At 34.9% G+C, this 10494-nt stretch overlaps 1 protein-coding gene across 1 annotated transcript; it reads right to left on the bottom strand.

The window, feature by feature from the left end:
- Window positions 1-930: 930 nt before the first annotated feature.
- On the bottom strand, window positions 931-9413 carry LOC104889525 (hypothetical protein). The gene is made up of 13 exons (XM_010674766.4): window positions 9078-9413; window positions 7360-7658; window positions 7122-7250; window positions 6019-6111; window positions 5293-5433; window positions 4789-4857; window positions 4065-4148; window positions 3712-3892; window positions 3060-3176; window positions 2882-2940; window positions 2378-2512; window positions 1459-1608; window positions 931-1290 (listed from the first exon to the last, which is right to left on the bottom strand). Exons 2-13 carry the CDS (start codon window positions 7642-7644, stop codon window positions 1264-1266), a joined length of 1470 nt encoding a protein of 489 aa, XP_010673068.2. The 5' UTR covers window positions 7645-7658; window positions 9078-9413; the 3' UTR covers window positions 931-1263.
- Between the last annotated feature and the right edge of the window lie 1081 nt (window positions 9414-10494).

Here is a 10494-nt window from a genome sequence, read left to right as displayed (position 1 = left end):
TTCGCTAACTCAGCGGAACAGGATAACAATTCTGAAACAGTTTGCTAACGAGGATAACTCAGCAGCAACAAAAATGTAAACAATTCTGAAAGCAATTTCTGATATGGAATGGAGAAGTGTTGGTCTTATAATAAAGATAGATAACACAGAGGTCATCTCAACATTAAAGAGCAACAAAGGCACTAATAAGAATCTTGACAATATAATAAGAGATATAAAGAGGCTAGCAAACAGTTTTATGTTCATTTCTTGTATTAAGGTAAGTAGAGAAGAGGTTATATTAGCACATAATCTTGCTACTAAAGCAAGGGAAAGCTAATCCCCTCTCTTTATCTTGTTTTGCCCTTTGTCAAAAAAAAAAAAAAAAATCCAAGACATCTTCGATCCAAGCTAAAAATTTGTCAAGTGAATCAAACCTTATCTAGTACATAAGATATTTCTCTTAATTTGAAATGTACTTCTTGCAGCAATCTTCATACGATGAAACTGCAACATATTGCAAATTTGCAATGTCTCAACTCTCAATACATATGAGAACTATGTGCTCGTTTTTACTTTTGCAAAAGGTACTAAATCTGCCTTCTTCTCTTTACTCCTTGTTATAACATTTTGGAAAACTGGTAGATATTTGGAGTTATAAGTATGAGTGTATGACACTGGCAAAATTAGAGGAAAATGTTGGTACCTTTTATACGTCATGATTACCAAATAAAAAATGTATCGAGTAAAAAAAGACGTTCATGTATGAAAAATGTAGCAAGTAAAAAAGACAAAGGGAGTATAATAAAAGGGTTCTCGTGTGAGATCCGAGTTGCCGCATGTTCTTACAACAAAGCTTATTTTACCATTAACTATTGATTATGGAATGAAGCCCATATGATCTATGAAAATTTTCCATGACAAGAAGAAAAAAGACTGATTCTCAGCCAATTGTGAAACAAATTGAATTCACGGTATACGCCACTTTGTGAAAAGCACATGATTATATCTATATCAACAAGAAAGGTTACAACCAAGAATTAGGCAAACAAAAATAACCAATGCCTAAGGAAGGATTGTAACTAAATTAGTGAACCAATACAAGCCATTATTCTATATATATCATCTAAAACCACACAAATATACAACCAAAATCAACACACCAAGAAAGCCATAACAAAAATAACAAAAAAAATCAAGGGAAACTCTTTTATCAAGGTTAATCTCGCATTCAATTCGATAGAGGCTCCAAAATTTGGTTAGGCTTGATATTAGCTTCCGTCGTCACTCGTTAGGTCCAATGAGTTCGACCTGTCGTAAATAAATTTCACCAAAAAAAAAGGATAAGAAAATGTCAAAGTTCTTTTGCTTACACACTTTCATGAACTCTCCTTAAAGGTCATTAGCTTTGTAAGTTATCCCTCATAAATAAACAAGTCAGGGTAGTTAATTGATTTATCAGATAAATGAAATACTTACATGGCAATCAAGAGCATATTTTCTTGCAATCATAATGGCCGCATTTCTGTCTCTTTCGGATTCGAATGTCAAAACATAGGAAAGTCCCTTCCTTACTTGCCAAAACAATGATTTCGAAGCAGCATTACCTCCTCCTCTTACACCACATAGCTGGATTATTGAAGAGAACAGGAAAGAATAAGTACATGTCACATACAGTATATATCAGAGAAATTTTTAGCAAGCATCTAAAAAACGGTTTTCCACTGATTTGTGCTAGTTGGAGATAAAAGACAGCACATTCCGACCTCTCTAGATCTATCTTTTTAGATGTAAGATTAATTGGTCGCATTAGCCTATGCACAGGGGTTCTATCTTTTATTCTTCTTTATGAGTCCATGGAATATGTAAGACAGTAAGAGTAACTAGTAAAATAGGTATTTTCCACACTAGAGGGTGTTTTGTTTTACTATGTGGACTCTAGAATCCGTACTGTGTTGGGCTAGACCTTTCTTTCCTTCCGGTGGCATCAATATTGAGTTGATGCAACCATGGGTATTTGGAGATGTCCGCCATACTCCAATTCTTGTAAGAGCATAAAAGCTTGTATACAACAAGGTTTAGTCACCCAAAATTATAGAAAAACAAACTTCTGTACAAAGTTGACTTTTATGTGGTGACTACACCCGATGTACTCAAAACCTTCTGTAAGATAGATTCTCTGGAATCTCCATATGATTTTTGCATGTCGGCTGGGCTGTGATACTATCATTCAAGAAGGATTTAGAGGAACTCCTATAAACTGGTTTATTATGCATGGCCATAAACAACTAAGAGTCCTGATTCTACCAAGTCGTAATAATACGTCAATGTGAAGTCATTACCAGCAAGCATTGTGGCTGTAAATAGCAAAGACCAGTGTGCATGGGGAATTATATACCTGCATTGATGTAGAATATGACTCCCTGGTTTTATTTATCCATCCTCTGCTGAGTTTTAGTCTTGATCTTCCCACATGAAATACATGGATAGAATGTGATGGATAATCATGTCCATTCATCTGTGATATTACAACCTGCATGAATGTGTAAAATGTCACCAAATAGTACAGTGATGAAGTTGCAACTTGCACATACCAGGAAAGATAGAGATATTAACACCATTATAGTCATGAATCCTGAGATGCCCATAATTTAAGGAATTAGAAACTATTTTTGTAGCAAAAATACTTCTATCAACTATGAACCAACTCTGTGTGACTCGGACTTGGGTACTCATGTCTGACTTGGCTATTTAATGCAAAGCTTCCATTTTTTTGGCCCAATATAAGTGTCAAAGTATTAATATAATACCCATGTCGGAGTGTTGAGGATCACGCGTATAGTTAAGATAATATGAAGAGTCCGAATAGCATCGCATCAAATAGGGGAAAGGAATAACATACATGGAATTCTGCATTGGACCTCCGCTGAAGTGATTGCACATAGCTTGTCAATCCAGGAGCTGTCACAAAAGTGATGAAAATCTTATCGATGGGAGACTAAGCGCTCATGTGTGTAGTTAAGTGTCTGTGCTATATATTGTGTGAGAGAGAGTCAGAAAGGGAGGGACAGAATACAAACCAGGGTCAATGGCTGCAACAGTTGTCACTGAAATCGTCTGAGTATCAGAAACAACATCAGCTCGTAAAATTTTGCCCACATCTAAGGGTTCTGGTGCATAAATAGGTTTGTTGGCACCTAGAAATGAGAGAAGTAGATAACTAAGCAAAGTGACCTACAAGATAGAGAGTTCAGATGAAGGCTGAATTGCCAAATTATGAGCAGCAGAAATTATGAGCAACAGTTGTCACAAACAGAATGGTGTCCTCTGTAAGTACACCATTAGTAAACAGGTGAGAACAAAAATCCTCTGATAAGATTGTTTGATAAATAGTAAACCAAAATGATATACGAGTGATATGTTACTCGGACTCTTAATTTACCTCACACACCCGTGTTGGATGCTCGACATTCTGCCAAAGATATGGATACTTCAACACTTCATTTTAGGCCAAAATTATGGAAACTTTCCATAATAGCTGAGTCGGACACTTGGGCACATACACATGTCCAATACAAGTACACGAGTCCGAGTAACATTTAGACAAGATAGATTAATAAAGTAGAAGGTATTCAGTTTGAACAAGCTGAAAAGGAATGACCTATAAACCCCAAAAACAAAAGCTTAGAACAAATTGATACAAACACAAGAAGGAATATGGTAAATAGTCACCTGATATAATTTCTTTAAGGTCACCCTCAGATGATACACGATACCACTGAATTGAGCATTTTGAAAGATCAGGAGCATTATTGGCACGAGGCCTGATTCTAAGACATGAACCTAAGGTTTGAACACCCTCTAACTGGTACACACATAATCTACTCTCTTCCGCTCTCTTGCTCATTGCCAGCTGAAAAGCATTGATAAGGACAAGTAAGCCATGCAAACCCAGTACTTCTATAATAGCACAAAGGAAACAATGTAGCAAAGAGATGCTTTAAGGGTGAAGTGTATGAGCAAAGAGACAATACGGAAAAGCTGAATGTCCACTCAGAGAATTTGAGAAAAGGAACAATATATACCTCTTTTTGAAGCTTAGCCGAGAATATAGACTTCTCTCGAAGCTGGAGTCTTAGAGCACGAAGTTCATGTTCCATGTCCATCACCTATGGAAGAAAAGCACACATTAGAATACGAATTCAGTCTCATAACAGAGGAGGGGGGGGGGGGGCTACCACAGCGTAAATGTCTTGTACTGGTCAATCAAGCTTGACAATGAGATTACATTTAATTAATCTTATCTCAAGAAACAAGTCCAATAGGACAGATTACAGAATGTGGCAGCATCTTAGTACCAAAACTATGGCAGTGTCTTGTTACATGATTATTACCACCACATCACTCCTATGAACTTAATATAACATCAAACATCCTGTAAAGAAGGCTGAACAAGAAAAAACGCATGAAAATATTGAAACTGAACAAGCAAACCGTGGTCCATACATGATATATACTTTAAGGTGCCATTAAGTACCGCAGGAAAAAAAATTCATGTATATTTACTTGATGACACTAATATAGTCAAGGAACACTAGATCTGAAGAATACAGAAAATCATATACAATAACTGCATGAGTTGCACCACAAACTGTTTACAAGAGCAGTGTCTTCATCGAAAAGATAGCACAAATTATAAAGACAATTTAAGGTATCGTAGCATTATTGCCATTATAGGAGGCAATTCTATATACGGTACAGGTGACATAAGCATAAATCACTGAAAGAACAGAATTGCATTTTGCACACCTTGCACGGCTGATGCATCATTTTGATTCGTCGAGCTTCCTGGACCTCCTCCACCAATGTCTCAACATCCTAACATTATTCAAGATCAGAAAGACATGTACACAAGTTAAACACTAAAGACTAAAGCCAATCGCACAATCTATTAAATGTCAAATATTATATTCCACCGTTTTGTGTGAATATCCGTATTCAGTATATTATAATTTCCATTTGCAGCCATCGTATAACAATTCAAGGTAGAAAGGCTAAATGATGTACTTTTTCACATTTAAATTAGACCACGATACAGAGATTAAGATAGGGTCTAATTAGAACATCAATTCCATTTGAGGTGTTAGCACCAAAAATAGTTCCATTCAGGAATATCAACGCTATATCTATGTGGATGACCCCCGTATAATATTTACTCATGCACCTGACCCCATCCTATTGCAAATAAGGTTTTAGCATTGTTTATCTCCACGAAGTCAGGAAAGTACTCTAATACATGCAACCTTTACAAACCTGCTTTCCGGATGTTTGAGCTAGTTTTTCTTCTTCTTCAAGAGCCTCCCCAAATCTCTGGACTACAGCTCTAGCACTCTCAATTTCTGCGCAAGCAAAGGATCTTTCCTGATTTACCAATCTTTTTGCATCTTCAGAAGCCTGGAAATGCAAGGAACAGTAAATAAGAGTCAATTCAACAAACCACAGACTGCATCCCTTCTGCTGAATGCCTGAGACCACTCTCTTCTTGAACAAAGCTGGAAAGAGAGATATACGTCTTGCAGGATGGTGTAAGACGTACAACTAATAACCAAGTACTTTGATTTCTCTCAATTTAAATAGAAGACTCTTACAGTTATACTTTTGCTTTCTAAAACTTATCCTATTGACCAACCAGGACAAAAGGAAAAACTATCCCTCGTTATCACATATTGGCAATACAATGCATTAAATATTGCATCCCACCAATAAAATGCACAACAATGTAACCCAGCATTAATCTTGTTAGAGGTCCATGGAGTTCCAGATAAGCGCAAATCTTACCCTTAATCAGACAAAGACACTCTAGGAAACTAAAATCGACAAATTTCATACCACAAGTAAAATGGATGTTTTAACAACTCTTGAGTGGGACAGATTGATGCATGAACATATCAGGAAACAGTGACGAAGTATTCCAAAATCATCAAAATTTGTAGAGGATGATCAAATCCAGTATATATACAGCTTTTAACAGTCCATCACCTGCTTAAGAAAGTTTGCCAGCTTCTTGACTTCGAACTTCTCTTGAATTAGCTCTCCTTCTTCCTGAGTCAGTTTAACTGCCAAAGCTTCCACCTGTAGAAATGAAGCGTAATCAGTGTAGGAAAATGGTGATCTTAATACAGCGATATGTTTGCTTAATGGATCATATGTGCAACTCGCAAGATTATAAAGATCTTCTCTAATATGTTTTCTTGATGGATTACTCCATCAGAATCAAGCACAAAACAAGAGCTATAGCTTCTTTACAGTCTTACAAAAGAGTGAGCGATTTAACCAAATGCAACATAAGCCACATTGTCGAAGTAGAAGTCTTCTAACACTATTCCCAAAGCACAAGGAGATGCACCCACTGTTCTTCTTATTACAAAAGCAAAAATCTCGAGATACATTACCACCATAAGTAGCCAGGTCAACACATGAAGTTTAACCGTTTCAAATTCGAAAATAAGGTCACTAATAAGTATCCTAATGATACCCCACAGCTACCATAGGATTTGGGGTGTCAAGTTCCCATATAATTGCTGATGGAAAAATTTATAGCAATAGCATTACGCAATTCCACTATTCTACCAAGTTGAAGAGTTCTTTAGTAGCTGTGGTCTGTGGAAACCAGAATCTTATAAAGCTCTCCAAAAGCTTATCCTCTATCGACGAATATGAAGCCAAAAATGGACTCCATTAACTTATGACATCCAAACTCTCAAGATGCAAAACCTACATTTAGTGAAGGGTCTAATATTGTATAATATTGCAGATTCAGAAAAGGGCAAACCAGCATATCAGACTCCATTTTTTCCTTGTTTCATAACTCACGCCCTTCCATTTACTGTAGCTAGATAATATCAATGAAGGTTACCTAATTCTCTAAACCATGCTGCAAACTGTGGTCTGTAAAAAGGGGAATTGGTACATGCAAGTGGTATGCTTTTGGGCTAATCAGATAGCCACATTGCATACCCTTTACCCATTCTTGTACCACAAAATGGCGAATTAGTAACACTGAGACAGGTAACAAGACAATAACAGCCCAGTTAGAGGTCAGGAAAGAACTACTGAAAACAAAGAAGGTACAAAAGACTAACCATGGAGATAGCTTTCTCTACATCCTCCTTATTTCTACCGGCCATGCAGCCTTTAAATAATTCCAGAGCATCTCTGAGTTTCTTCAAAAGAACATGTCCTTCCAATGAAGCCGTCTCCCTTATTTTAGCCTGAAAATCAAACAAGAGATATGTAAACATGCAATGCCTTAATTTCCCTCAAGGGAGCTGCACCCCATGAGGTACCAGACAAAATAACATAAGTCAGCTATAATGTAACCTGATCTGATAGCTTAGCAGCAGCAGACAAATTCTTATCAAATTTAGTGGCAAGATCTCTAACGGAGAGACGTTTGTTTTGCTCGGCTAGTTGCTTGGTTTCTTGTGTAACAACCTCCTTGAGGGGCGGGGAATCGGGATGAGGCTTAGGCTCTTCCACTATCTCATTATTGGGTCCAATTTTGTACTTTGGAAATCCATTAGAAGGAAAGCTAACATCAGCAGAAACTGATAGAACTGCATCACTATGCACCTCATAATCAAGCTCAGGACTCACCCTTGTCATTGTATATCAGGGTTCTGCACACAATTAAAGTTCATTAGACTAAGCATCTGCAAAATCATGACTTATTCACACAAAATCTACTTAATTATAGGTGTCATGATCTAAACCCTTGCTTGTTTCTATGCTAAATTACACATGAAAAAGGGTACCAGAATTGATTACTTGACATCTGAGTATGAACTAGTACACAAATTACTTTTGCAAAAAAAAAAAAAAAAAAAAAAAAAATCATAACAAGGTCCTATGAATATTTTGGTTCCTAAAATGTAGATTCACCAGTTTGAGTTCTTGACACTTTATTTAATTATTAAAATTCATTTGTGCATAAAGCATGACATCAAGTTATACAAGTGGATAAAATAAGTGCACTAACCACAGAAAAAGAGGAAATACAACAAACAAGACTTAAGATGTGAATGTGTCCAAATGTGTTTCTCATCCAAATCCAATGCTTACAAATTGCAAGATCATCATGGCAGAACTCCAACACAATTTGTAAGCTAAAACAGGATATTTTCCAGTTAGATTTTTCTAGAAACAATTAAAACCCACTTTCATAAAACTAAGCACTTTTATAAATAATAATAAAAACAAAAAAAAAAAAGTACTAAAGTTGGCTACTTGCAAGTGGAAAACTTGGTAACTTATTAAACCCCTTTTTTCTTTTGCCAAATTAGTCTGTTGATCTTAATGCAAAAGAAGATCATGTACCAAAATTGAAACTCCAGTCAATTAAAGCTGGATTATTTCCATAAAATAGAACTTGACAAATCATGGCATCCTCTCCACAAAAAGAAAAGATATAATTCATACATCAACATGCATACACATACAAATCATACATCCACATAAAAACAAATACCCAGAATAAGCAGAAGTAAAGAATATTAAGCATACAGCCAAACTCCCATAAATTTCAACAGAAAATCAACCACCCCACAATTATCTAATACAATAAGCAAGAAAAGCCATATCAGAAACCAACCCAAAAACATAAAAAGACTCAAACTTTGGATTGAAAAAAAAAAGGAAGAAATAGTATAAGAACACACACAAAAAAAAAAAAAAAAAAAAAAAAAAAAAAAAAAAAAAAAAACTTACAATATAAAACAATAATAAGCATGAATGATGAAACCCATATCATGATATCAGAAACTAACCCAAATACACAAAAAGACTCAAACTTTGGATTGAAAAAAAAAGGAAGCATATAATACAATAAGAACAATAAGAAATAGTATAAGAACACACACACACACACACACACACACAAAAAAAGCTTACAATATAACACAATAAGAAGCATGAAACCCATATCATGATATCAGAAACTAACCCAAAAACACAAAAAGACTCAAACTTTGGATTAAAAAATGGAAAAAATATTATATAAAAACCTTATAAAATCCCAAGAAAAACAAATATATACTTACTTGTAATTAGCTTAACTCCACAATGTAGGAAGATGATATTAATGCATGAAAGATTATGTCATAATATTATTTGGAAGAATGATGAATATTAAAAAGAAAATGAAGAGAGAGAAAGAAAAAAAAAAAAAGTGAAGAACTTAACAAAGAAGAAGAAGGAGAATGAGAATAAGAAGAGAATGGGTAATGTTTACTGTTATAATGTTGTTATGCTTTTTACAAAGAAAAGTGATGGTGGGAAAAAAAAGGAAAAGGTAAAAAATGTAAAAAAGTGTGAAATTGCAGGTTTTTGTGTAACGACTAAAACTATGAAAACAACATTTCTTTCACTTTCATTCCTTTGTTGGAGGATGAGGGACTGAAGAAAAAGAGAGGGCATTAAAGAGAACGAATTAATAATACAAAAGGCTGCTGTGTTTTCACGCGCTGTACTATTAAGTAGGACCCACTGTTTTTTGTGGGACCAGTGGCCTTCTCAGCAGCGTGACTGCCGTCAGCTGTTAAATAGGGGATTGTTTGGTAAAGTTTGAGGGAACTTCACTGACAAGAGCAAGATGGTTTGAGCGCCACATGTGATACATCAGATTTCGGATTCGAAACTTACTGTTATAGGCTGATAGCAATGTATTCATGTGGTAGTTGTTCCTTCCTTACCTTCTAGATTGACATGGTTACATGGATGTGGCCATGTGGGTTTCATTTATGTAGTTCAGGGTTTATTATTCACTAAGTGGATGGGTCCTCGTTACCAAAAGAAAGAAAAAAAATTTGAGGGGAAAAAAAGAATTTTGGGGGTGGGGGGGAGAAAAGATGTAATGAATGAAGGATAGTCCTTCCTTTCTACTAAGAGTTGCTATAGATATAGAAAAAAAGTTAAAAATATATATAAAAAAAAAGTTTAAGTAATATGTACATATGACTAGAAAAGCTTAATGGTTAGATAAAAATTATCCAAAAAAAGTTAATTGATTTGAACATGACATTTTACCTTACTAGATGGATACGGAGTATTTTTTTTTCATGTACAATAGTTTTAGAAAGGAAGTTGGAGTGAAAATTAAACTGATCAAAATATAATTACAAATGTAATTATTACATAAATGTCTAAGGTTCATATCTTGTTTCGTAAATATAGATAAAAAGTTAAAAAAAATATATAAAAAGTTTAAGTAATATGTACATATGACTAGAAAAACTTAATGGTTAAATAAAAATTATCCAAAAAAAGTTAATTGATTTGAACATGACATTTTACCTTACTAGATGGATACGGAGTATTTTTTTTCCATGTACAATGTAATTTAGTTGTTGCATTACTTCTACTAGCTAGCTAGTTTAATTTAGCTAGTGTCACATAAATGATTCATGTGCACTTTGGGAAAGGGGACGAATATTATTTATTTTTTTATCAATATTTTTC

The sequence above is a fragment of the Beta vulgaris genome, chromosome 3 (genome assembly GCF_026745355.1).
Source record: "Beta vulgaris subsp. vulgaris cultivar EL10 chromosome 3, EL10.2, whole genome shotgun sequence".
NCBI classification, from domain to species: domain Eukaryota; kingdom Viridiplantae; phylum Streptophyta; class Magnoliopsida; order Caryophyllales; family Amaranthaceae; genus Beta; species Beta vulgaris.
Note: the sequence above shows the minus strand (reverse complement) of the source record. Positions and strands in the feature narration are given on the sequence as shown.

What these genes read in the sequence shown, in the direction of transcription:
- LOC104889525 (XM_010674766.4), bottom strand. Translation starts at nt 7,644, where the DNA reads ATGACAAGGGTGAGTCCTGAGCTTGATTATGAGGTGCATAGTGATGCA. An exon ending in CGGCTAAGCTTCAAAAAGAG is followed by an intron (nt 3,893 to 4,064) that starts GTATATATTGTT and finishes AATGCTTTTCAG; the next exon opens with CTGGCAATGAGCAAGAGAGC. An exon ending in GGTCCAATGCAGAATTCCAT is followed by an intron (nt 2,513 to 2,881) that starts GTATGTTATTCC and finishes ACATTCATGCAG; the next exon opens with GTTGTAATATCACAGATGAA.